The 27,493-nt window shown below is 38.3% G+C and overlaps 3 protein-coding genes across 5 annotated transcripts; 1 reads left to right on the top strand and 2 right to left on the bottom strand.

The window, feature by feature from the left end:
• The first annotated feature begins 8,474 nt into the window (after positions 1–8,474).
• On the top strand, positions 8,475–12,993 carry hpdb (4-hydroxyphenylpyruvate dioxygenase b). Its single transcript, XM_042000500.1, has 14 exons — positions 8,475–8,536; positions 8,684–8,710; positions 8,878–8,940; positions 9,221–9,325; positions 9,649–9,691; positions 10,066–10,148; positions 10,299–10,388; positions 10,503–10,606; positions 10,702–10,779; positions 11,351–11,513; positions 11,621–11,692; positions 11,779–11,901; positions 12,062–12,178; positions 12,312–12,993. Exons 1-14 carry the CDS (start codon positions 8,534–8,536, stop codon positions 12,420–12,422), a joined length of 1,182 nt encoding a protein of 393 aa, XP_041856434.1. The 5' UTR covers positions 8,475–8,533; the 3' UTR covers positions 12,423–12,993.
• On the bottom strand, positions 12,693–20,513 carry LOC121649565 (histone-lysine N-methyltransferase SETD1B-like). Of its 3 annotated transcripts, XM_042000499.1 has the most exons (19): positions 20,423–20,513; positions 20,050–20,202; positions 19,808–19,912; positions 19,448–19,718; positions 19,253–19,365; positions 18,859–19,125; positions 18,127–18,366; positions 17,298–17,996; positions 17,057–17,173; positions 16,907–16,964; positions 16,631–16,824; positions 16,388–16,523; positions 15,901–16,290; positions 14,741–15,772; positions 14,294–14,460; positions 14,094–14,219; positions 13,690–13,809; positions 13,398–13,535; positions 12,693–13,317 (listed from the first exon to the last, which is right to left on the bottom strand). In XM_042000499.1, the coding sequence occupies exons 2-19, from the start codon at positions 20,185–20,187 to the stop codon at positions 13,144–13,146; spliced, it is 4,485 nt and encodes a 1,494-aa protein (XP_041856433.1). In that variant the 5' UTR covers positions 20,188–20,202; positions 20,423–20,513; the 3' UTR covers positions 12,693–13,143. The 3 variants fall into 3 exon arrangements, with proteins under 3 accessions (XP_041856433.1, XP_041856430.1, XP_041856432.1); XM_042000496.1 differs by having other exon boundaries at positions 18,127–19,125; XM_042000498.1 differs by having other exon boundaries at positions 14,741–15,769; positions 18,127–19,125.
• Positions 20,514–24,568: 4,055 nt separating this feature from the next.
• On the bottom strand, positions 24,569–27,493 carry LOC121649609 (calcium release-activated calcium channel protein 1-like). The gene is made up of 2 exons (XM_042000563.1): positions 27,129–27,493; positions 24,569–26,187 (listed from the first exon to the last, which is right to left on the bottom strand). Exons 1-2 carry the CDS (start codon positions 27,240–27,242, stop codon positions 25,639–25,641), a joined length of 663 nt encoding a protein of 220 aa, XP_041856497.1. The 5' UTR covers positions 27,243–27,493; the 3' UTR covers positions 24,569–25,638.

Below are 27,493 nucleotides of genomic sequence, written 5' to 3'. Positions count from 1 at the left end.
CATTCTATTCAGGGCACAGCTAATTTAATTATACAAATGTGAGATGCATGAGCTTAACTCATTTACCCTTAATGTATTTATTTGATTGCTATGCATCTTAATGTTGTACTTTAAGACCAAGTGAGAACCTTTAGCTTAAAATGGAAATTAACATTTTAGCAACTCCAGCGTACACTTCAACCTCACTGGATGATCCTTGAGGTGTTCTACATTTCTTCAACTGAATGTGTATATTTGTGTTTTTTGAGGCTCTAATTCTCAAATTATTATATTCATGTTTGAACTCAAGAGATTAATCTTTAAAGATAGATGACAATAAATGGATAGGTAACAGTTTCCTTGATTGGCATGCTGTTTTTGGAATAGGCATTGTCAAGCTTAAACTACTTATACAATTTTTAGTAATATTTTGCACATGTTGTCAATATGAACAATGTAAAACATAGCCAGATTTAAATTTTTTAATCTAACTGATAACCCTGTCAGTCTGACTCTGCAAAGTTGGAGTGAAACGCATGAAAACAGCCCACACAGGTGTTTGCTTCTGAGTGTTGAAATCAGTGTGACTCGCCACACCCAAACGGGACATCTGAACCAAAACACAACTGCTCTCCTTTCCTTAGATCTCCCTGCTGTTCAATCCCACCCAAGCTGCAACAAATGCATCATATGTGTGTGTGTATGTGTGTGTGTGTGTGTGTCTAATGCACAAGTAAACAGAGACCTGACACATTCCGTGTGCCATCAGTGCTAACCCTACTTTCTCTGTAGCATTCATCCACCTGTTGCAAGACTCACACACACATATATACAAGATAAACCAACACATGCACACAATTAGCTCCCCATTTCTCACATCACCATCAGCATTTGTTCAACGAAATGTGTCAGAAAGGAGAGTAAACCCATTAGCCGGTTTAATTTAGATCATACATCAATATCCCAACAATGTTTGAGGGGCCCTCTTGTCCTCCTGCCTGTCACACCTGTGAATCTGTAGCAAAAGGAAAAAGATCTGATGGAGGGTGGGTGTGTTGATGTGGGGTGTGGTCTGCATTTGCAAATGTGTGAGTCTACTGCATGCATGTTGTTTTTCTGCTTCTCCCCCTTTTCTGGATTCATCTGCTACAAGAATGGGGTCTTAAAAGGCAACATAAAAAATAAATAAAGGAAAAAATGTAATAAATTCAGAGCAGTTTCAGTCATTTTAGGAAACTCGAATTGTATTTAGTTTTAAGTAAACAAGGTTCAGTTGGAAAAAAAAAACACTCAATTTGTGTCCTAATAGCAGTTGAGGAGTTAGATGCCGCAAGTATTTTTAACAGTTTTGGTAATATTTTATTTGTTGCTGAGTTCAAAGCTGGAACAAGCAGTTATTAGTTTAGCTTTCTGATCTCATCACACGTTCTCATCACTGATGTGTGTGTTAGTTTCTTTGCTCAAAACCTTAAGAAACTGAATAAACTGATAGGATTTGATTAGAGGCACCTTGTTTTTATGTTCAGTTAGGGACTCACAGCTTTGTGATGAGAAACAGTCCAGAGGATTAAGGCTTATACTGTACTGTTAATAACATGAAGTGTCTGGGTCTATAAGTATGAGCCCTTCACTTGTCTAGACAGCAGCCTCTGATCCACCAAAACAAGTCAGTCCACCATGACACAGAAACCTGGAAATTAGCAGTTTTCTTTTGCTAAAACTACCTGCCTTTCTCTCCATCCCCCTCCTTTAATACCATGTTTCAATACTTACTTACAGCCCACGTTGAATTTTTGTCTTTTCTGTCTCACTTATGTAACACCTCCCATCTGATTGGGAAGTATGAAACCCTTTTGAAAGATAAATCCTTGTCCTTCATTAACATGTAGCACCGCTGTCAGTCAAAACATGGAGACAATGATTATATCCCCCACAAATGCAAAACATAAAGTATAAGAATGAAAGTATGAGAAAGATGAGGATATGATTAACACGGTTTGTGTCATGATTTTAATGAAGTTTTTGCTTTTTGTTCTGTGTCTCCACAGCCAATTCTTTTAGTATAAACGTGGGCTGGCAATGAAGACTTTGAGAAAAGAGTCAAATTACAACACATCTTATCATCAGGGACTTACAAGTAGAGCAATGTTACAGACCTAATCAAACCTCACACTAGCACCAACTTTACAGTTTCCCTTTCCAGAATTTCCCCCATATGATGACTTTAAATTGCTACCAGGTTGAGGATCACCCCTGAAATCAGCTTGTATCAGTAATCTGTCTAGTTTAACTTGGAAATGGCCTCTTGCTGTAATTGTCCAGACCTTAAGAACAACAGCCTAAAATAATACAGCATTTACATGAGCTAAGTGTTTTTATAGTAATGCTGTTGTGTTTTGGCACATTTCAAGAAGTGATTAGAAGATCAGGCTTTTCAGCCTGATCTCCTCCAACACAACCTCGTCCAATCTATCTATCTATCTATCTATCTATCTATCTATCTATCTATCTATCTATCTATCTATCTATCTATCTATCTATCTATCTATCTATCTATCTATCTATCTATCTATCTATCTATCTATCTATCTATCTATCTATCTATCTATCTATCATTTCTAGAAAAGGCCAGGGTCCTTTGCACATACTAATAGGCCCTGCTGCTGGATATCGTTAGGCAAGAGATGCTGCTTCCGTGGACCGCTTGGCTTGGCCAGACCTGAATGTGTAGCAAGGATCTTCACTCCCTCCGGATATGGTTGCTCAGGGCTCATCGCCCCTCAGACACAAAGGTCCTCTTCACATCCTTCTCTATCCCATCCATTGTGGGAAGCCTGCTTTTAGGCACATTGCTCCTGGGCCTGCTTCGAGTCTAAATACATCTCCTGTCACTGGTTGGTCCCAGTGCCAGTTCAGCTGTTGGAAGCACTCAGGTGTTCAGGCCACAACAAAAAATCATACCTTTACCAAAGGAGCATAACTTCTCATAAATGTGGAGACAATAAACCAACAAATAATTAAAATAGGATTGACAAAATTCAACATTTGTGGTCACTACATATTAATACATGACAAGCTTTGTTCTTGTTGGGACATTCATGGAAAATTATATTTTTGCAAAATAGCTGACTTTTAGCTTTATTCATTTCATTTGCTGTTTGTAGTTATATAATTGTGCACCGTTCCAGGAAGATAATCTGTGCGGAGCAGTCCTCTGTTGTTTGGCCACTGGGGAGCAGCAACACATTGCAGATTATTAAGAAGGCAAAAGCTCTTCTCTGAATTCAGACTCAACACTGTCCCATTACGGACCATTTGTTGTTGATACCAAGGAAACTCAATTTATTCTTCAAGAGTAGACAAGCAATGGATGAACAAATGATAACAAATAGAAGATGCAATAAATGTGAATTATAAATAGTAATGCACAAGAAAAGCATGCAAACATTTCATATATGAATACAGGCTAAATGTCTGGTCACAGCTGATGTTGCTACAGCAGGGTAACAGATGTACAACAGTTTCATCACTTTTGCAATCAAGGTAACACACAACTCATCTGAATGGAAGTCTTGTGAGGGCGCTAAGAGCTGCTGCCATCTGTTGGTCAAAATGTACAATTACCAAACCAGAAATACCTTTTGGCTCATGAAAGTTACACAGCATTTTTATTTTAAGATTGCATGGCAGCATCACAAGTTTTTCAAGCCTTACTTGAAAATGACTGAAGTCTCACTGTGATTGTTCCTAAACTAAAACCAAAGAAATTTAAGTCCCTCTGAACCTGATACCTTACACTGAAACTGATAAACAAGGCAAGCAAGGGTACAAATAAAGTTACAAGGTGATAAGTAATGAAAAAGTAAACAAAATAAATGGAAATAGGTCATGCAATATAAAATGTGTTTTGTGGGTCTGTTAATTTGTTGTGTACAATATTTCTAATTAACTCCACACCTAAAACATCATACACATAGCAAAGTAAAAAGATTGGACATTTCACCCTGAAAATAGCATGAAATAGATCTAATGAAGTAAAATAACCTGAGATTTGTACTTGAGTAAGTATATTTAGTAAGTAACATTTCCCTTCATTACAAATACCATGACACCAGAATGCTCAACAGTAATTAAAGCCAATATGCTGCAACTAAATCTTACTCATGGAAATTAACTACTATTTATTTTTCAATTTTTTTCTAGGTCAGCACATCCACCATGATGAAGGGTCTGTATGGAACTGCTTGCAATGTCATTTTTTATATTTTTTCTTTTGTCCTGTAAAGTTGCCAAGAAAAAAATCCACATCCAGTGAAATACAGATAAAAAGATAAAGATAAAAACAACCTTAAATATGAACTGGTAAAAGCATTTAATTTGATTACTTTCCCCAGTCTGAATTTCATATCAACCTGGTAACATGTGTTTTACCAACTTTTTATGGAGTTAAATAGCAAAATAAAAATGCAATGGTCATACTGAAGTATTTTGGAAATGTCATTTAATCTCTCTGAAGATGTTTTATCATTTCAACAGTTACAACAGCAGTAAACAAATGTATATTTTGGTCAGAATAACATTTAGAAGCTTAAGTCACAGTTATGTTAAACCTGTAAGCATATAGACCTGGTTCACATATAAAATTACTCTCAAACAGTCATTTTCATGTTTTCGATTTCACCTGGATGGGCTTTGTGCGATAATGCAGTGGAGGCCGACCTGGGGGGAGAGGATTGAGGCTCTGGTGAGGTTTTTTCTCAGGTAAGAAAAGTACATGATTTCTCAACAGGCATCGGGATCTTTGACCCTTTGAGGAGCTTGGTGTTTCTAATTTGGCACGTTGGCCGGTGATGATGGGAGCAGACGTCTTGGAAATGTTAGTGGTCATGGTCCGAGGGAGAACTTTTCCTCTTCTGGATGCCAGAGAAGGAGCTGCAGGAGTTTTCTGTTTCTTCTCTGCAGATGCACCCTCTTGTTTCTCTTTAGTATGTCTCTGCTGGATGGTGGGGGATTGACAGCTTTGTTTCTTGCGCTCCAAGTCTTGCAGGGCCTGGTCTGTATAGTCCTGCATTTCTTTACGAACCAGAGAAATCTGAATTTCAAACTCATCCTTTAATGCTTTTTTGCTAACCTTAAGCTTTTCCTCAAACATTGCATACAAGGCCTCCAAACTCAGATCCACTTCATCCTTGGATTTATCTATTAGCATCTCTTCTTTTTTCTGCTCTGCAGTGATATCTTTGCCCTGATTGTCACGCTTCACATCTGTTTCTCTGTCTCTGACTCTATGCACTAGTTCCAATATGCTGCTCTTTGAGGCTTTCCCAGCCGCTTGTGTTCTGACCTTGTTACGTACCTGTTGGAAAACAGACTGCATCTTCAGTTGTGAATCCTTCTCCGTCGTGCCACTGTCCTCCAAACGTTCATCAATCACACTGACAGGGGAGATATACTCTTCTACCATTTCAGGTTTGTCCAGTTGTTCACCGTTCACCAGTATTTCTGGGTTCGCTTCACAGGATGCTTTGTTCATTTTTAGTTTTCGTCTTGACAGCTGTTTTCCTCCCGTATGCTGAACTACTACAGTTACATGAGGAGTCACGGCATGGCAAGTCTCTAATTGACTGGGTTGTTTGTCCTTAGAGAGGCTGAATACCAAGGGATTTACTCTAGTGTTATGCAGCATGATGACATCTAAAAACATTTTGGGTAAAAATAATGCAATGTAAGCCAATTAATGCTTGAAATATCATCTTACAGGGATTAAAAAAAAATACTGCAGCAGTTCTTAGAAAGATTATCCCGCATGACTGCAAGGCATCACTAGCATGTTGTATTCCTCTGGCTGTGTGTGTACGTGTGTGTGTGTGTGTGTGTGTGTGTGTGTGTGTGTGTGTGTGTGTGTGTGTGTGTGTGTGTGTGTGTGTGTGTGTGTGTGTGTGTGTGTGTGTGGTTGCACTCAATGACAACAGTGAGCCACCTGGTTACACCATGAAAAACAAACCTCTTCAGGGACAATTGTGGAGTGAGCGATTAAGGGGAAGGCTTCAAATTCTCACTGGTGATTAGCGAGCTGTTACTGGAACATGAAGCTAAAACACAACTAACAATTCAGCTTTTCATATATACATTTATATATATTTATAAATTTGAACTTATAAATTTGAGCTGATGAGGTTTAAATTCAAGCTACTGGATAAAACTTCAAAGCCAAATAACAAATAAAGCTATTCAGATATTATTAAAAGTTCAATTTTGACTCAATTTATTAGGGAAAATAACCATATCAGGAGTGCAGGGTAGTATGCATACAGTTGGAATGGGGGTGACTGTTGAATTACATTAAAAAAATTACTTGTCTAGGCAACAAAAGTGATTGCTAGTTATTATGTGTATATCAATAAGTTCTTTGATCATGGAATATTTCACATATGTGTGCAATCTGAAAATATAACCATGTGTTTGTTTTAAACTACTTTTTTTCCATCACAATATCCCTTTCACATTAAAAAGCCTCTTTTTTTAATATGATTTTTTTTAAACTGAATTCAGACGTCTGTGCAGCCCTAGACTTTTGTTATTGTTGTTTGTTTATTTTCACAAATGACTTGGTGCCACTCATCTTGAATGTATTGATGTAATAGAGGTGGTCTCTAGGGAACCGTTTAACATACATAGAATCATATTGGTGTATCAGTGTAAAATATTTGTCATTATTTTATATTTCATGTGTGAGATTAGCTCATCTTTTTCTATTCACGGCAAGAAGATTTTTTAATTAAATTTAGTCAGCATAAACTTTTATGCTGAGTAATCTAACTCTTCTTTTTTGCCTGTTTTCTCTTCTTTTTTTTTGTTTAGTTTTTTTAGATTAAAAAAGTCACTAAAGTTGCATGAAATTTTGAAAAGAATGTTTTACTTTTAGCCTTTCAACGTTTTTATATCAATTGTTGTTATCTCCTAAATCTTGATGGATGAGCCCAAACCTTTACACGGCCACTGCAACTAAAACTAAAACTAGAAAACACTGCAAAAGACAAGATAAAAACCAACAACCTAAAAGGTAAAAGTATATAATCTGTGAGGTGCTAACATGAAGGGGGGAAATTAGAACCATACAGAGAAATTCAACTATTCTGCTCATGAATGTGATATTCTCATGTGATATAATTTACTATCCTGTTCATGTGTCTCATCACGACTTTAAATGGAGAGTAGCTACATTTTTGTCTTAAATTTTGTTCTGTAATATTCAGCATCTGGTTATACACTCACCAGCCACTTTATTTTGTATATTTATTCAATTGCTTGTTCACAAAAAAAGCTTATCAACCAATCACATGGTAGCAAGTAAATGCATTTAAGCATGTTGACATTGTCAAGTTAACATGCTGAATTTCAGCCGTTCTATGGGCTATGTTTAGCCATTGGAATCATTAAACACTGTCTTCACTGCTATATCATGAGAAATCCTAATTATTTTTTTTCAATTTCCTTGGCTCTAATGGTCTTTACTTTACAGTTGGTGTACAGAAAAGGGGGTCAGAGAGAGAGTAAGACATGGTGCAAAGAGCCTCAGGTGGGACCAGGCACCTTGTCAAAGAGCTGCACCCTCCCAACCCAATCTTTTTTATTTGTAGTTTATTTTGCATTGAGTTCTATACTCTTTCTACACCACATGTGGTCACTCTTCTGCTGTTTCACTACTTTACTGTTTCCATATAAAGTGGCTTGTGAGTGTAGCCTAACCATAGCAGAGAAGCCGACGGGTAGGTGTTACTGTTACTGCAGAACATGTGGTTTGACAAAGGCTGCTTTAAATTAGCCAATTACTTTAAAAATTCACCCACAGCACAAATACACCATTTGTAAATAATATCTTTTACATAATATTATTATTGACCACTTGTACTTTTGTTGAAAGTGACTTTAACTATTGATGAATGAAACTGAGTTGAATGTTTGACGATTACAGAAAAGTTTTTCAGTCCAAACGAGGTTTGACGAGATGGGGTCATATGAAGGCATGCTAGGGTTCTCTCAGCCTTGCACCAATGAGCCAATGAGAGTCCAGCATGAGTGAGCCTCCTCTTGCCACTAAACACTAACATATGGGCCTCATCTTTTTTCTAGAAAATGAGGCTGTAACTCTGAACATATGCAAGCAAAAAGTCTGCTTACTTTTGCAGAATAAGTTTGGGATGCATTTACAACTATATCTTATTGCTTATATAACACATAAAGCATAGTGTAATGCATTATAACTCCAAAGAAAACCTCAGTAATAACGATGCTTTATAATGTGATGTAAAACTTGCATTGCGTCTGTCGGTAGATAAATTTTTATGATGTTGTTTAATTAGACTTGTGATGGGCTGACATGTTTTCCGTGTAATCATTGTATAACAGCAAACGTGTACTGAACATCAATGCTCTCTCCTCCACCAATACCAGCTCCTCATTGGTGGGAGTGGATATAAAGTTTCTGCTCAGCTTTTAAATTCAGGCGTTTACTGTAGTCTTCATTCAGTCAGGTCAGGTGACTGGGAGCAAGATGGTGAGTTATTATTTACGAACAAATACCTTTAGATTTCATCTTTTACTTTGACCAACAATACTGAGATTTTGGAGGCATTTGTTAATGTATTCCAGTGTAGCACCCTTCTTTCTTTATCATGTCTAATGTTTGTGTTTTTTATTGTAGACTACATACACAGACAAAGGAGAAAAGGTAAATAACAGAATTATGTATGTTTTTCTTTTCCAATGTTACTGTGTAACCTAAATTTAATGTTTTTGTTTTTTAATAATGACTTGAATAGATATTAAAAATGTGCATTTTAAACTTACAAATAAATCTTTTATCAGTGATCCACTTTTATTTCTTTTTGTCTTCAGCACGAGCAGGGCAGGTTCCTCTGCTTTGATCATTTAACTTTCTGGGTTGGAAATGCAAAGCAGGTAAGATATCTCATAACTTCCTATGTTATAGATGAGGATGCTAATCTTCTCCAGAGGGGCAGAGCGAACTGCATGTATTATACCAGACCACCACATACTAATTTACCCACTTCCAAAAGCGGCAGCCTGCATTGCATTGGAATCAATCACCAGGAGATGGTGCTAGCAGGCATATAGAAGATCATGTGGCAATCAAACCAATTCAGTTGACTGTAACATTGAAAAAAATAAATAAAACGTAGCTTTGATTTTCCACTGAGTAAAAAAATCTGTCCAACAGGCTGCATCCTATTACTGTAACAAGCTCGGGTTTGAGCCACTGGCTTACAGAGGTTTGGAGACAGACAGCAGGGAAGTCGTGTCCCATGTGGTCAAGCAAGGCAAGGTAATCTGAGACAAGCTCATATGAGACCAGAACAGTGATGTAAGCAGCAAAAATATCACAGTTTTTCAAAGACAAATAAGAGAGTGAAAGTAATGTTGTTTTGGGTAATAATAAATATCATTTCCATAAGCGTACCTCAATAAAATTAGTTTAATATAATTACACAACTTTTCTTATATTGAACAGATTCATTGGTAATGTTGAAAACAGTTTTCTTTAAAAAAGTCATTTAATCAGATTCAGTTTATATATTTTCATTAAGTGTGAGCTAATATCGTAGCTTGGAGTTTTTATCCTGCTCTTGTTTTTATTATATTCCACAGATCATTTATGTGTTCTCATCTGCCCTCAATCCTGGAAACAAAGGTAGAGCATTAGACCTCAACACTGTTTCTTTGTTTTTATTTTGTTCCTCTCCCTGTATAGTTTGGGAACCTTATATCTCAAAATTAACTTTTCTGTTATTTTGATATAAGTCATTATGGTTTTAGATTTTTATTAGTGTTGGAATCTGTTTGATCTAAGGACATAAACTGGTGTAATTGCACCGTCACAATCGTTAAAACCAAGTATGGATGAAGGCATGGCTGGAAACATACTGTTCTGATGGGCTCTGGATCAAAGTCCAAGTCAAAGTGTTCCTTTTAGTGAGCACATGATGTCCACAGTATGACACAGATGTTAGCAAAGTGTTTCAAGTAAATGCAAACTTTGTGACTCAAGCAAATGTCTTTTCTCAGAGATGGGAGATCACTTGGTGAAGCATGGGGATGGAGTGAAAGATATTGCATTTACAGTGGAGGACTGTGATTACCTCGTCCAGGTAATGCTTCAGGTTATACTAAAGTTGCACTGTCAAATATTGTTCCTAAACCCAAAGCTCAATTTAAGGCATAATTTAATCATGTCTAGTAAATTTGGACATATGAATGCTGTTGCTTTCATAATGCATCACCATGTCCTCCATTTACAGAAAGCTCGTGAGCGAGGGGCAGTTATTATAAAGGAGCCCCACACTCTGGAGGACAAGTACGGCAAAGTCAGGCTGGCCGCGCTTCAAACGGTACGAGAGATCATAATGTGCAAATCCTGCAAATTTTCACTGAAGATTTTAGTCTTCTTTTTAATTTAATTGTTTGAAATAAGAGATTTGTGGTTTTGCTTTTGTGTGCTGCAGTATGGTGACACCACTCACACATTTGTGGAGAGGAGAGGCTACAATGGGTTGTTCCTGCCTGGTTTCCATCCCCCTCTTTTCAAGGATCCTTTCTTAGCCAAACTGTGAGTAAACATACTATTTGCACATAAAATATGTTGATGAATATCTGATTAATGTTGTGTCTGTGTGTGTGGTTTGCATCCCTCCATGAATGCAGGCCAAGTGGAAAACTGGACTTCATTGATCATGTTGTGGGAAACCAACCAGATGATGAGATGGTCCCAGTGGTGGAATGGTAATGGACTCTCAAATTTAATTTGTGTATCAATAACCTGGCTGTTAAAATCACTACGGTGGCATGTGGTCTGCAGAATCACACGTCAAGGGGTGGATGAAAGGAGGAGTTCCAGGATGTGTGATTCTTACATAACTAGTTTTTTAGCACAAGTCAGTGATCAGCATGACTTTGCAGTTTTAAGAGGGGCTTCAGTGGTTCTCCACATCTGGAGCTTGTTTTCACCACATTATACTGAATAAAGCATAACATGGTGAAATAAGGCAGTTCTCTAAGGGTGCATGCCGATTGGTTAACTCAGGAAAGAGGGTAGGTTTTTAGCTGTCAAGAAAATTACAGGACAAGCTCTGTCATTCAGGTTTTATTGCCCATATGTTTTTTAGAATTAAGACCATGCATTCCAGATGCAAGAGAAAAAAGGCACTGAGAATATGTAAAGATTTAACATAATTAAGTAACAAAAGGCAGTTTAGAACTGCTTCCAGCTCTTTGTAAGGAGTCGTGAAATGATGTTTTGTTATAAGACTTAAAAGCACACCACTGTGCCTCTTAATATCTGATTTTTTAACAGGTATCAAAGGAACCTCCTGTTTCATCGCTTCTGGTCAGTGGATGACAAACAGCTTCAGACAGAATTCAGCGCCCTGCGCTCCATTGTGGTGGCAAACTATGAAGAGACTGTAAAGATGCCCATCAATGAGCCTGCCATGGGGAAGCGAAAGTCTCAAATCCAGGCAAGCATTTAGAGTGTTGTCATATCAAAACATATAGGTAGATGTGCAATGGGAAAAAGGTTTGTAGATTAAAAGCTTTTTTTGTCTTGTTTTTTTTTAACATACAGGAATATGTTGAGTACTATGGAGGTCCAGGAGTGCAGCATATTGCCATGAACACATCAGATATCATCACTGCAGTAAGACTACAAAACTGTTCTTTGCATTTTAGGAAGACATTTAGAAGGAACTACATCTAAAGTTCTGATGAATGCCTTGTATGCAGATTCGTAACCTAAAGGAGCGTGGGATGGAGTTTATGTCGGTGCCAGACACTTACTATAACCAACTGAGGGAGAACTTGAAACACTCCAAAGTCAAAATCTTAGAGGCTCTGGATGTCCTGCAGGTTAGAGCTACAGCCACATTTAAACACATTTAGACAACTGATGTCATATGATCCTCATGTTTCAACCATTAATATTGATCTTAATACCACAAGCATTAGGCACTTATAGAAGCAAACTGTGAGCACTGAATCCAGTATTATTTTGTGTCCTTGTATCCAGGAGCTAAAGATCTTGGTGGACTATGATGACAACGGCTATTTACTTCAGATCTTCACCAAGCCAGTTCAGGATCGCCCCACAGTGTTCTTGGAAGTCATTCAGAGACACAATCACCAGGTTAGAGACACACTGTATAAACTACCTGTGCAAACAACCCACAAAGTATATCGCATGAATGTGATAACATGTTCCACGTTGAGGCTTCAGTTTGCTGCATATTTATTAACTTATTTTCACATTTTATTTACAGGGATTTGGTGCCGGAAACTTCAAATCTCTTTTTGAAGCTATTGAAGCAGACCAGCATGCTAGAGGAAATCTGACCATCCTGACACCAAATGGAGTTTTAAAGAATGTGTGAACCAACTGATACATTCACTTTATTCCTCTGGAAACTCTCAATAATGATTCGCTACAAAAATGATCCAGTCTCCTCAGGGTCTCATTTAAGTGCTATACCAGTACTCTCATATTGTGATCTACACAGTAAGAATATCCAAAGTATGTGTAATGACCTTTATTTTTCTGCAATTTAACAATTTTCTTCATGTGCTACCTTATTATTTCCTCTAGTTTTACTAGTAATCATCTTATGAGTTTGTATCAACAAGAAAACACGACAAGCTAAAAGTCATAATGCAGTTTTCTTCTTATAAAACATAAACAGAAAAACATCTTTACAAGCTTGACTCAAGCAAAAGACAATGACAGCTCTCATTAATGAAAACACTTAACTATCATTTGGACGTTTTCCTGTAATTTTCCTCTTTTGTTAAAATAAAGACCTTGAATGTCTTAACTTTTAACTGTCATATATGAGTAACTGTATTGTTTTGTAATATTTTAAGACATTTTACCAGATGTTACACATGGTACATTATCTTTCAAACCTAGCCTGACTAGACAAAGTAATGATTCAAATGGTTGGTCCCATTCATGACTTAAGTGCACCTAATAGTTTACTAAGTCATGATTAAATGCAGTGCATTCATGAGTTCCTGTAAAGGCTCCAGACATGTTCTAGTTGTACATTATTTAAGGCCACTTTGACTACTGATCCAAACAGTCCGCTTCAGTCGACATTAGTTCAAGGACCCTCTGCAGCTACCTGCGCCACACAAACAAGGAATCTTTGTTTCCTCAATGGGAAACTTGTAGTCATACGTAATCTCTTCATTGATGCTTATTGGCTGCCGGGAGTATATCACTATCTTCTTTTGAGACTCCACAGTGATGATTTTTGCATAGCAGTTGGGCTGTAAGACAAAAATCCACCGATACAGACCACTTAATATAGAGTGTATAGTTGCACTTAGTACAACTGGTTTATACTCACATTGCAGCTGTGGTTGATAAACCTGGCTAAGTTTCCATATTTAGTAGCATCGATGATGGTATCTTGATCAACACGAAACAAATAGCTGCTTCCAATGCCCTCCTCCTCATATCGCTGCTCTCTCATGTCAGCAATGACCTGTTAAGAAAAGAAACCATTACGCCAATTCACAAGTGTTGCTTCTCATCACCACTGTGCTGCTGAGCATTCCTGGAAAGTACCAAGAACAACCAGACAACCCAATTGAGGGGAGGGTCAAGCATTTAGCTTTATAAGTTTTTGTTAGCTTTACCTGTCTGATGATTTGGCCTACATACTCAATCACCATCTCGTCTGCTGCTATAGGCTCCATGGCAAACAGGCCCCACTCATGGATGTGACTTCGGCTGAAACAAATCTTCTTTTTTCGGAACTAACGTCAACAGATATGAAGAGATTTAACCACAGTGAAACACAATGCATTTGTAAGCTTTCTGTGACACTTTGCATTTATCAGTAAATGTGTGAGGGCAGACAATTTTTTTTGTATATTTTTCCTGATGTAATACAGGAAGTGTTTATGTTATTAAGGTATAATTCAAACACTACACTGCCCCATGTTCTATATAGATAAATAAAATGGATGCTTGAAATTGAATCACTCTGTTTTCAGTGTCTTTTCACAGATGTGTGAAGTTGTCTGTATCAATGTCTTACCTTCAGCTGGTTGAACTTAACCAGGTCACTATCACAGCTAAAGGAGGACAGCAGGCGGCGCTGTTCAGACCTGAAGTCAGATCCAGCCCGCTGTGAGAATTGCTGGGATGGGATGCACATTCCCGGCTAAAGAAATATGACTCTGAATGAAATATAGTGAACATTGAGACTGTCACATTTTTTTCTCTTCTGCTGAATACCTGGGCACTGGCAGACGTTGGATCAGTAGTCAGCTTTGTGCTGCTGAAGTATTTCATTTTATCCTTCCTGCTGATTTTGTAAAACCCTTCACTGCGAGCACAACCGGTCCTGTGGATCGCCTGCCAGGACTTGTGTTCCTCATTCCTCTCTGCTGGGATCTTAGTCAGTGAGTGGCAGTTAAGCAAGTTAAGCACAGAATATGAATTACAAAGCATGAAAGGCTAATACAATAGAAGTTAAGCAGTTTAATTGAAGCTGATATTGACATACAATATGTTTTTAAAATTAATATTTGAAATTGTAGAATTACTATAATTAATGCATGATCTATACTATAGATAAGATAATGACACCCATTTACCCATTATCACCTACTTCATTCAGTGACTGTAAATTAACTTTGATCAGACTGAATAATTAACATGAGCATCTTCTAAAAAGGATATAAGGGTGGGGTATCCATAGGGTGTCCCTGAGCCACCCAGTGCCATTATCCTGCTCCTGCAGTCTTTCATAAGCACACTGCAGAAGTCTGGCGTCTTCTTCATCCAGGCCTTCCTTCCAAACACTATGAAGGATTCTCCTCTCCTCGGAAGGTGAACGCCACCTGTGCGGACGACAGCTAGCAGAGAGGAAACAGCTCATTCTTTTAAGTGATCTCTGCCGATGACGTGCCTTCCTGCTTTGCCTCAGCCTCCTCCACAACTTTTTCTTCAGTAAAATGTTTTCCTCATGCAAAAGGCCAGGCATATTCTCCAGTCCCTGCAAGGGCTTTGTTCTTACATCTGAACTGATGACCTCACCACCACCATCAGCAGTGTGAGATGAAGATTCAGAGTCACTACATGAAGAGGAGATGGTGACGGGAGAACCTCTGAGAAAGTTAACTAACGAAGGTGCTGAATTTGTCATCATTTGGGTTTTCCTCTTGTGGATTACGGCTCTTCGGGGTAAGATAATGTCTCTTCCCGGAGTCTTGGGAGGTGTAATATATGGATTGCTTGATGGTTGCAAAACATATGGAGGGCTGCTGAGAAGTGGACTCACTGTGCTACACTCTAACATTGTCATCCCTCTGCCAGGAGTTGGTGGAGCTCTTACAGAACTGTAATAGGTCCAAAGCCTTCTTTCCTCCATCCCAGGAGATCTGGGTAGCTCCATGTGTAATGGAAGAGAGGCAGGCAAGAGATCAAGGGAGGCCTGACAAAGATCACTGCAGACTGGAGAGAGGGAGATGACTTCATTGGCTTCATCTGAGTCTGCACTTATCAATTCAGCTTCCAGCCCCTTGCCTGGTGTTGGTGGTCGCTCCACCTCCTCCACAACAGGAGAAGTTGGTTTACTTTTTATTAGAATATCAGGGTCGCTATCCACCAAGCAGCCAGTTGGAGTAAGAGGCCTGATATAGTTGTTTATGTTCTCTAGAGACTCTGCTGTCCATTCAGGGCTCCCCAACTCCACATCAAGTCCTGGCTCTACTGTGACACAGATTAACAAGAAATAGTTATTATTAAATATAAATAATAATATTTATATATTTGTATAATAATTAGCTAAGCCTTTCTAAAAAAAAGTCTACTAGTATACAACACACTGAATAAATTACCTGCAAGTCCTATAGGTGAAGTAGGCTGTAGGTGCTGGATTTCTCTAAGTTGAAGCTCCATCACAGTATCCAAGTTGCAGGCTTGCTGGCAGGATGTATGGCTGTCTTCTGTTTCCTCCTTATGGTGCTTATCTAACCAGTCTTGCAGGTCTAGATCCAGCTGAGCACCAGGGGTCAGAGGAGCAGAGGGGGTTGGAGGGGGCTCAAGCTCTTCCAAGTCTTCATCTGACGATATCACAATACACTCTTCACTGTTATCCTCATTATCTTCATCTCTGTCGCTGAGGTCAGAGGGTGAGCCCCCAAAGCTGTCTGAGGACAACGAATCAGAAGAATCCAAGTCTGATAAGTACTCGCTTTCGTCAGAGGAGCTTCTCCCAGAAAGGATCTCTGTAATTGGAAAAAGAAACAAAAGTATGTTTTCATGAGTAGGTAGTAATAATTTCTGTTAAGCATTACAACTATACGACCCTTTAACATACTGTACCTTTGTCTAAGCACTGTTCTCTGTCAGTACTTTGACAGATGATAGCATCTTGATCCTCCATCTTATCTTGCATCAATATGTTTTCTTCACATCGCTGATTAGCATCATCACCATCTTCATGACTGTTTCTCTTAAACTAATTAAACCATTAATTATAATAGTCAAGACTCAGAAAAGCCAAAGCGTTTAAATTAACACCAAACTTTTTTTATATATATATATTTATTCTTTATTAACATTTACCAGAACCTGAGGCTCATCAGCAACTGATACAACTGCTTCCACTTGGTCTGATATCAGATTGTTATCTTTAAGTGTATCATCTTCTTCTTTTCCTTCATCATTATCACTGTCGAGCTCTAGTGGTCTTGTGTGCCTGCGTTTGGTTCTCGCAGATGTAGATCTCACCATGTCATCTCCATGTTTCACATCTAAAGCTACATGAAAAAACACTGTGTAAGCTAAAGTCTACAAGAAAGTTAACATAATGTAGTAATTTAAAGCATCAAAAGCACAAACCAGTGATTTCAGGAGCAAAACTTGAACTGCTTTCGACTTCAGTTCGTTTCCTTTTTACCTGTGAACAATATAAACAATGTATTTAAAACTGTTAACGTTACATTAAGATGAGGATCACTGAGCAGTAAAATCCTCTCTGGAATATGTTACCTTGAAGGAAGGCAGTGGAGGTTTTTTGCTCTTTTCATTAATGCGACTGAGGGGATTTGTGAGTTTGTAACTCTCCCCAACACTTGGTGTTCCACTTTTCAAAGGAGAAACTTGTATCTTGAGTGAATAAAATGACAGTTATACAAAAATAAACAGCAACAGGAGTGTATTCCCATCAAATAAGGAAAAAAATCAAGTAATTTAACTAATTATAATATGAGATAAAAGATAAACAACTAACCTTTCTTTTCTTCTCCTGACAATCCCACCAGTTCTCAAATGCTTTAAAAGCAACCCCTTCGATCATTCTACGAGTAATATCCTTCTTTATGATGAATTTCAGCTCATCCAAGAGGACTTGTAAAACTTTCTCTGCTGTGATCTTATGGGGGTTTTCCTGGATAAGCAAGTGGTCTGGTGGTGGCACAAAGGGGTTAAACTTAGGAAAAGGTGGAGTGGGCCATGGTGGTCGAGGCAATGAAAATGGTGTGCTCATATGACTTGGAGAATTCCCCTTGTCCACAGATACTGGAAATTGTGTGGGTAAAGGGTATATGTGCAAAGGAGGTGGTACAATTAAGGGTGGAGGAGGTACCAGAAAAATTGGTAGGTGAGGAATTGAAGAAGGAGGTGGAATAGGAGGAGGGGGAATGGGGATACCCGGAGGTGGTATCCAACCTGGAGGTGGGATGGGAATGGTGCCATTTGGTAAGCGGGGTGGGATTGATGGGGTAAAGGAAGGAATGGGGAAAGGGGTTGCAAGAGGATTTGAACACCTAACTGTAACAGCAGGAGGAGCTTTGGGGGTAGCATGTTGAGTGGCGCTATCAAGGGGTGACGTGGGTGGTGGTTTGAGGACAGATACGTCTTTTGTTGCTGTCAGAGCTTCAGACTGTCTTTTATCTGGAAACTTCATTTCCTCATTAGCTGTTTGATGCTCCTGAGTAAAACATGAATAAATTAAATTAATTAAAATAATTTAAAAAGTCACATTTTGCACAGGAAACCACAGAATAGTTTCTTTTACTGATGATAAATTCTATTTGAACTAAAAAATCTAAAAGAAATACCTCTGAGCTTGATAACAACCGAGACCTTTCTCCATTCTTTTCATTGTTTACACGAGCCCTTTCACAATATGTGAACTCAGATGGAGTGGGTGACTTCGAGTTTGTCGTAAGAAACAAAACTGCTTGATTAGTTTCATTATCTTCACTCTCAGTGAGCAGCACTGAACTGGATTTCACTTCATCATGGCAGGAGAGCTGGTGGCTGTTTAGAAAGGATCCACAGGAGGGTGAAGTGCAAAACTGTTGATTATCAGAGAAGGTGCCATTAAGAGTGGAGCAAGGTGAAGCTGGGTCGTCCTGAAAGTGCACGTCAGAGTCTGAAGTCTTTTCACCAAGGTATGTGGAATCAGTAATGTGACTGTTGATGAGCAAACTTTCAATGCGAGAGTCCAAACTCCCCATCTCTGGCTGCTCATTGTGTGGAGAAACTGCTATGGTTTGCTGGTCATCTGTGAAATTAATGCTTATGATGCTTAAAGAGTTGCAGTTTTGAGGTAACTGTGTAAAAGCAGAGTTAACAGTGTCTCCTGACTCCTGAAAGGGAGATGCAAGATCACAAGGAGCCTCTTTATTCATAGATTGTGAATTGTGGCTCCACAGTGAAAGCTGATGTCCGCTAGTCTGTGTCGAGGTAGAGTTTGGAGGGTGTGGCTGACAATGCTTCAAAATGAAGCTAAGATTTGAAACTTGGCTAGATCTCCTGTGATGTCTCACAGACTCACAACGGCATACCTCATGCCTTGAAGGTTTGTGAACATTACATGTTGAAGGCTCCCCTTGGAGGACCGGAGTCGCATGAAGACTGGAGTAGCAAGAGTCCAGAGAGAGAGGAGTCGCAGTCATGCAGGGAGTGCGGGGGGTTCCCTGCGATTGTGGAGTAAGCCCAAAGCTGCAAGGCGTATCTTGCCAAATGCTGGAGTAGGCTGTGTCCAGAGAGAAGGGTGTGGCAATGCTGGCAGGGCTGGAGACACTTACCCGTCCGTGCCTGGCTCTAGTGTCCTAAAAGAGATGGAGAGTACAAAGGAGATCAATTTAAACAAAACATTAATTTAGTAACTAGATTGTACATATTAAAAATGCCGATTCACTAAAGTTCAAAGCATTACAAGCAACTTTAAAAGTTTACCAGCAAGTTGTCAACTAAGCTTTGAAGGGCCTGCTCACTGCTTCCCACTGGTAACGTCCAGGGAGTATACAGGCCACTAAAGAGGAGCTGGAGATACCGTGTCCGATTTACACCTGAGGAGTTGCATTTAATTAATCTGTTAAGTCCACTCTATTAAAACCTTCACTTCATAAGATTAAAAGAAAAAACTTTTACCTTTAGGATCAATTTCTATATGAATGATATTTCCCATCACAGATGTGTGATGGAGGTGCTGCACAGCATCTTTTGCAGCTCTCACCGTGTCAAAGACAACCTTTGCAATCCCCGAATGCTTCTTATTCTTAGGATTGTAAAATACTTCCACTTCTTCGATGTTCCCGTATTTTTCGCACATATTAGTCAGGAAGGCCTCTCTCACATTGTCATTCAACCTGAAAAAAGTCACTTCTTTGGGAAGAACAGGACCAACATACCATTCATCAACCTGGAAGGATTTTAATAAATATTTATTACTGCTTAATATCATCATAAGTGAAAATAAATATATATTATTATACTGATTGAAAAAACTACCTTGAATTTAGGAACCAACAGATCAGTCTTGTTGTACTTGCTCCACAGGCGGCAGATGCGGGGATCTCTGACTTTGTCCACGGGAAACAATCCTAAATCCTCCACCTGTCAAAGTAAACCCTTCATTAGAATGATAAATATAAACTACTTTAAGTGGTTGTTTATATTATAATATATTATACTATATGTTGACACGTGTTGTACAAAAAGCGGGCAGTGAAAAGATATTTAAAAATACTCACAGGTATATTAAAAAACTGTCCATCAAAGCGACACACTTTGTACAAGCCTTTTGTTAGTGTAGGATCAATAATCAGCTTGCAACTTTTCCAATTCTGAGAAGGCGTGTCTTTCTCCGTGCTCTGTTTTTCGCTTTCCATCACATTTATCAAAACCTGTAAATACATTCAAACACTGACCATATGCTATCATTTGGTACCACGCTATATGTAGCTGTAAGCTAGCTGAAATTAGTCATCCACAAGAGGTTAACACACCCCAACAGGTGATGGAGAGCATCACCTGTGTCTTTATTTGAAAGATAACAGACTGCAAACTGAAACATACCCAAGTTATATAGTTGTAGTAAAACGACGCGTTTCTTTTCCCGCTTACCTGTACCGAAGTTTTATCCTTTGAAGGTGCAACATTGTGGCAAAGCTGTTGAGATTTTCGGTGTTTTTACTGTTTGTCGCGCGAGCCGGATAATGGATCCATCCGCTAGCAGCCAGAGATGTAATATAGATCCATCGACGATGCGGAAGAACACCAAAAATTGTATGGAAATAACAGGTGGCAGATTAATAATTAGTTTTCGTCTTCAGACTTCAAACCCAGGAATATTTAGGAGGTTTATTAGGACTTCTTCATTAGATGTTGACTGAATAAAAATATATAGATATACTGACATGGAATTATTGGGAGGGAACCTGCTTATAAATCCTGATAGGTTCTAACAACACTTTGAATGTAAATATTTATGATTGAAATTATGCATAGTCTCCTGCAGGTTAGAGGAGGAAAAAAGAAAAAACATTAAAAGATATTAATAATGATGTCATTATAGGTGATAAACCCCACTTTTTAGAAAAGTTTGGAAAACTTCTAAAATGTTGTTATGATGTATGTAGCAGCCATAAATACAAATAAATGTATTTAATTTAATATTTAAAAGTGGTAAATTTGAAGTTGGACATTTGAAATTTTATTATACTAGATTCTACAGGATAAAAAATATGGAAAACATTTCAAACCATGCAGGTGGTCATTAGCAATAACAGCTACATCGAACTGATGAAGAGGTGTCTATCAGAATTTTGAAAGAATGCTACCATGAAGACGACATAATTTTGCTGCGAAGTTAGTAGTTATTTCAGTATGACTTCATCAACAGAAAACATGTGTTATACAACCCTGGTCTGGTCTGGTCCAGAACTATCTCCTGTTAAAAATGTATGGTGCATCAATTAGATTTTTATGGAAAACTGAAAAATTCAAATACTTAGTTATGTAAGCAGATGGTAAAAATATGTCTAAAAACTGTGACAATACATTTTTCCCTCAAATCTGTTTTGGTTCCATCACCCCTAAAACAGCTCTTCTTAGGCCACTACTGAAAAATCTGGTCTAGTCCCAAACACCTTGTCAAATTACAGGCCCATCTCCAACTTGCCTTTTATTTCACAGGTCCTGGAAAAAGTGGTGGTTACCCATCTTGAGGACCACCTACAGACTAGTGACCTTTACAAAAAGTTTCAGTGTGGTTTACGTTCAGCGCATAGCACAGAGACAGCCCTCATCAGAGTCACAAATGATCTACTGATGGCAGCTGACAAGGGGTTCCCATCTCTTCTGATCCACCTCGATCTAACAGCGGCTTTTGATACAGTGAACCACCATCCTTCACCACCTGCAGCATACCATTGGTCTGACTGGAACTGTCCTTGAGTGGTGTCAGTCTTTCCTCACAGGTAGGGCTGAATATGTGACCCTATGCCAGGTCAAGGCCTCATGCTGTCACCTGTGGGGTCCCTCAGGGGTCTGTCCTTGGCCCGACCCTGTTTAACATCTATATGCTCCCTCTGGGTCACAAAATCGGCAAGTATGAAATTTCTTTCCACTGCTATGGCGATGATACTTAGCTCCATCTGAGGACTGACCCCACCTCACTGACAGCCATCTTATCCACTCTCTCCTCCTGCCTGGAGAAGATAAAGGCATGGATGACAAAATACTTTCTACAACTTCACAGCACAAAAAACCAAGGCCATCCTCGTTGGCACCCCACAACAGGTCAAATCCTTTTCCATTACAACCATTTCATTTTCCAGCCACTCCTTCCCTCTCTCCACCTCTGTAAATAACCTTGGGGTCAGGTTTGACCCCAACCTTTAATTTGATCACCACCTTCAATATCTCAGTAAAATGTCTTTTTTTCATCTCAAAAATATTTCCAAACTCCACCCCTTCCTTTCTCTCAGTGATACTGAAAAGCTGGTCCACACCTTTGTCTCCTCCAGGCTGGTTTACTGTAATGTCCTCCTCATTAGGATCCTGGGCAGGAGCCTGCAGAAGCTTCAGCACAGCCACAACTGCACTGCCCGCATCCTGACGAGGAGGCGCAAATACGACCACATCCCCCCTGTTTTGCAGTTCCTGCATTGGCTCCCTGTCCAGCAGAGAATAGAGTTTAAGATCTACCTGCTCAACCTACAGTGTCTGCATGGCCACACCCCTGGTTACTTAACAAAGCTACCATCTTCACACTCAACCATTCGTCGCCTCCAGTCCACTGACTCTAACCGCCTTTGCCCACCCAGGACTAGACTCAGCACAATGGGGGACAGGTCCTTTCAGGCTGCTGCTCCATGGCTGTGGAAAGCCCTGCCTGAACATCTAAGGGTGCCACAGACAGTGGAGTCTTTTACAAAACACCTGAAAATTATTTTATTCAAAAAGGCTTTTATATAATTCAGTGTATTCTTTAGTTTATGAAATTGTGTGTTTTCATGCTTCTTTTGATTTTTACTTGTCATTTTTACTTGTAGCACTTTGAGATTTTCTCTAAAATGTAAAGTGTGTTATAAATAAAAATGATGATTATTTTTTATTTGTTTATTTTTTTATTACTGTTGTCTTTCACATCTTTTTATGTGTGTTGCTGGTATCAAAACTTTTTTTCCTTCTTCTTTTTTGCAATATTATTTTATCTATTAATGAAGTCACAGAAAAAGATCATTCGCTCTACAAATATTTTAAAATAAAACCTTAAACAGAATGTCAAATAACAGATTCAAGCAATTTTATAAAAGCATTTAAGAATTTTTTATTATTATTGTTTTCTGGAAATGGAGTTTGTTTATGCTCAGTGTCAAAAAGCCAATAAAAATGTATCGTAGAATTTTGAACTACAGGATGTTTTCAAGAAGTAATTACAACTTCCTTAATGCTGGTGCAAAAAAAGACTAAGCTTTTCTCATTCCTTTCTTTTTCTACAACTGCAGCCACATTTTTCTGTTTATCTCTGGATAGTTTCTGTAGTACTTACAGTGACAGAGCCAGCACTCACCGGAGGTGTCTTTCCCTTTTTGTTATAATAAATACATCATGCATAATATGTCATGGTCAGGAGGAGGAAACAGCTGGCTGGAAGAATTTAACATTGTTATAGCTGGAGTTTCTAGAAAACTGTGCTGCTGTTTATTAAAAAAGAATAAGAGAGATGTTATATAGACAATAAGGTTCAGTTACTCATGTCAGTTGTTTTAAAGTATTTTTGGTCATATGTTTTATCTGTGTTGGACAAGACTATTCTTAGGTATAGAGAAAACAACAGTTTTGATTACTTATGTAACTTCATGTAACCCCTTTGCAAACAGTTATTTAAATAAAGTCTGAGAAGCACAATCACATCATCATTTTTCTACCCTCCCTTGTCTGAATAATCTAAATCCTTATTGTATTTTTTTTAAATAATATTAAATTAGCACTACATTTTGTTGTAATACATCCATTTAGAGTTTATTCTTTAGTCACAGAGGGGAGGAGTTTGTAAAGATTGGTGTTCCTTGTTTGCATGTTTGCTGCTAACAGTGTAAGCTATATTAAAATCCCATGCCTATGTATTTCCTGTGTGGGTTTCCTTCTAATACCACAGCTTCATATACTCTGTGTGGCTATATAGGGCTTTCTCTTGTGTTTACATATATTAAAAAAAATAAAAAATAAATTATTTAATATTTGTTTTTATTCACAAATTACAAACAGAACTGTCATTGTGACTTAACATCTGCAAACTTTATCAGCCTTTAAAACCACACCCAAGCAAAATTTTCAATACATTTAATAAAAAGTCGTCCTAAACTGTGCTTTGACACATGCAGTAGCAAACATTTGAGATAAAAAAAAAAAAGAACAAAATTAGCATGTCTTCATTTAACTTACACGAGATTCTGTTTGAAGAAGCGTGCACAGTCAACAGTCGACCTAAATGAACCTTTCATACCAACCACCAGTTTTAAGTCTAGAAGCAGTAATGACCTGTTTGCTGCAAAATTCCTAATCTCTTATTATCGTTTATGTACCACAGATATATTATCTGGCCAGGACACTAATAATATCACTAATAATTTGGCCTGCAGGATTGTTGTATTACTATGATTTATGTGACGGGGCTGACAAAACTAATACTGCAATAATAGAGTCACAGGATTAACTCAATATAAACAGATAATCCAACAATATTTGAATAAACTGTGGAGCTTAAGTAAAAATGTTTTATTTCAAATAATTTAAACTTTATGTTGTGAAATAATACAAACTGTGATTTATAATACACTGACATTAAAAGTTTGCCATGAAATTATTTCATCGTGCAATGTTACAGCAAATTCACTAAAGAAAGTGGTCAGACCCAAGCAAAACAATTCAGCTATGTGCTACAGGACATAAAAGAGCAAAAACTACATTCAACATTAAAAGAAAAAAGCATGTAACCTGCTCAAGCCTGTAAGCTGCTTGAAGAAAAGTGCAAAACATTACTAATTTCAACACACTTTCAATACCATCATGCAATATAATAATTGTTCAACAACACTGCTGCCACAGCTTGTAACATTTTGTGGGTTTACAGGATATGAGTTAATCAGAAGAAATGTGTAATCCAGCAAAAAAAAAAAATATAAGAAGAAAAATGAGTCTTTAACACATGCACAAATTTAAAATGATGCCCTAAATAACTAATTTTGATTCACAGTGATGCTTTTTTATATATAAATATTTATATTGAAAAAATTTACTTTTTCAATAAAATGTGTTTTGCAAGTAGTTGTTGCCACTGACTGCACACAAAGTCGGATTTTAACACTAATATAGATTGTCTAAGACATGAATCGCGTTTGCCTAAAATCTCATTTTTCTCATGCATGCAAGCTTGTGGTTCTCTTTTTAAAAAAGGTCATGGAAATTGTCAAATGTAAACAAACCACAGCACTAAGTCAGGTAAATAAATTTGATATAATATTTGCCCTCACAATTCAAAAGAAAACAAATAGTTAATTAGCAACAGAGTCTAAATTCTTTCAAGATTTTAACCCAAGATTTTGTTGATGGTAATAACTGAGCAACAGATTTACCAACAACCTAAACCAAGTTTGTTAACATGCAAAATCTAGAAGGGAACTGACCCAAAACATGCAGTTCAATGTAACATGTTCACAATTTCAAAAGACAACCCTTTCAGCTCAATGAACATAAAAAATAAAGCTTTTATAAGAAAATGTTGATGTCAGTGCTGCTGAATGTCCCTGCTATTCTATGCTCACTTGTTACAATCAGGGGAAATGGACAGCGGCCTTCAGGTCATCATTCTCCACCCTGTGGTCCAGCTGATTCTGGAGTCTGATGACCTGTTCAAGCTCTCGGATCTGTCGGTCTGTTTTATGACTGACAAGTGTGCGGTAAAAGTGGACAGCGAAGACAATAAAAACAAGTCCAAACGGCACCATGATGCAGGTGGAAGCAATGGCTGCCGCCTCTCCGGGACTTATGGTGCCATTATCTTCTTCCTTGTCGTTTTTAAGAGGTAAGAATTTCACCCAGCACAACAGCATCACCTCAGTCAAGAAGAGGAGAGTGCCTATTACTGTGGAGAAAGCCCAGGCCAGTTCAATGTGGCGGTGCATGCGCTCATGGGGGGACTCGTTCACAGAGTTGAGATTGTGAACATTGCTGACGGCCTCCAGATTAGGGAGGATGCAGGTGCTGATCATGAGAGCAAAGAGATGTACTGCAACCAGAACTGTGGTACAGGCACTGAAGGCTATCAGCAGTCCTGGAGGATACTTATAATCCCGCTCCAGCTGTACCTCCACCATGGCAACCTGGAAAAATAAATAACAAAAGGAGCTGTTAGCACTGCAACACTGCTTACATGTACATTCATAAGATATCTGCTCTAAAAGTGACTCTGGAGTGTCCACAACTTTTCCAGGCTCTCAGAGAAATCATTACACTAAAGAATTTGTCATTTTAATGCCATTATCTGGAGATTACATGTTTATTATTGTTATCTATTTTTTTCAAAAAACTGATCAATTTACCTCATTTTGCCCAGAGTGACTTTTTTTTCTAAAAAATCAAAGAGAAAATAAGCTCTGTTGTTTTATTTAATAACTGATTTTGAGGTTGTTGGTTTTTTAAACCTGCTTTTAACTGATGGCACGGTAAAGTCATCAACATAAAAACCTCAGCGCAATTGAAAAGCATGTGGGAGGGAGGATAATGCTTTGCTCATGACCTGAATTTTAAGAGAGGGTTGTGGTTGGACAAAAACCATTTTTTTTTTTTTTTTTTTTTTTTTTTTTGCTTCTGTATAAATTCTGCTAATTACAAAAAAATAAATAAATAAAATAAAAAAAATAAAAGTGTTGAGAAACCTTTACTTGCAGCTGCATGCAGATAGCCTATTTTAGCTTTATATGCATGTGCAGTAAGCTACTGTGGGTGGGTGTGAAAGCCGTGAAGTTGACATCAAGTGGTTTTTTCCATAGCTCTGTCATTGCTGCTCCTCAACCTCACTTAAGCCACTCTTTTTAACAAGCTAATTTGATAGCCAAAAAAACGGCTATGTGAGAACAGACCAAACAACAAATATAAAAAGGTACAAGTGTTGTTCTTAAAAAAGACACGATCCCTAGTCTTTAAAAACAATAATCTGCGTCACACACAAACAGTCCGGAGGGTTTGACTTTGACGGCCTCATGAGCTGCGCGTGCAGCCGTTGCCCAGCTCTGTGATCTGCTTAAAGTCACAGCAAACTTACCATTGCGAAACCCGACAATAGAGCTGAAGTGCGGCTGGTGGCTTTCAGCTTAGCTCGACTCAAGTACAACTTTCTCCAAGACAGAGCCTGCAATGAGTGTTCGTTCAAACTCATTCCGAGAGTTGATCCAAGGCAACCAGCAGTTTAAAGAAAATATAGGCTACAGTTACAATCCGGAAATATTTACAGGACGGTGCTCGGTAACCGAATAAATAAGCACACGAGAGATTTCGTTCCAGATGGATATAACATCTAAACTACGAGATAAAAGTCAGGAAATTATGCCAAAACTTTCTCGCAACAGCTAACTGAAAATCTATGAGGAAACACAAGATGCCCACACTCCAACGCTCCGCAGGCGCTGC

The sequence above is a fragment of the Melanotaenia boesemani genome, chromosome 11 (assembly GCF_017639745.1).
Source record: "Melanotaenia boesemani isolate fMelBoe1 chromosome 11, fMelBoe1.pri, whole genome shotgun sequence".
In the NCBI taxonomy this organism is placed as follows: Eukaryota; Metazoa; Chordata; class Actinopteri; order Atheriniformes; family Melanotaeniidae; genus Melanotaenia; species Melanotaenia boesemani.
This window is presented reverse-complemented; position numbering and strand designations above follow the sequence as displayed.

Bases quoted from the DNA above. Each gene is read 5' to 3' on its own strand.
- hpdb (XM_042000500.1), top strand. The intron at 8,941-9,220 runs GTAAGATATCTC...TCTGTCCAACAG, and splicing joins GGGTTGGAAATGCAAAGCAG to GCTGCATCCTATTACTGTAA. The intron at 11,514-11,620 runs GCAAGCATTTAG...TTTAACATACAG, and splicing joins AGCGAAAGTCTCAAATCCAG to GAATATGTTGAGTACTATGG.
- LOC121649565 (XM_042000496.1), bottom strand. From the start codon at position 20,187: ATGGAAAGCGAAAAACAGAGCACGGAGAAAGACACGCCTTCTCAGAAT. The intron at 19,913-20,049 runs GTGAGTATTTTT...TTACTTTGACAG, and splicing joins GACAGTTTTTTAATATACCT to GTGGAGGATTTAGGATTGTT. The intron at 17,997-18,126 runs GTATTTCTTTTA...TGTTTTACTCAG, and splicing joins GGTTGTTATCAAGCTCAGAG to GAGCATCAAACAGCTAATGA.
- LOC121649609 (XM_042000563.1), bottom strand. From the start codon at position 27,242: ATGAGTTTGAACGAACACTCATTGCAGGCTCTGTCTTGGAGAAAGTTG. The intron at 26,188-27,128 runs GTAAGTTTGCTG...TTATTTTTCCAG, and splicing joins TATTGTCGGGTTTCGCAATG to GTTGCCATGGTGGAGGTACA.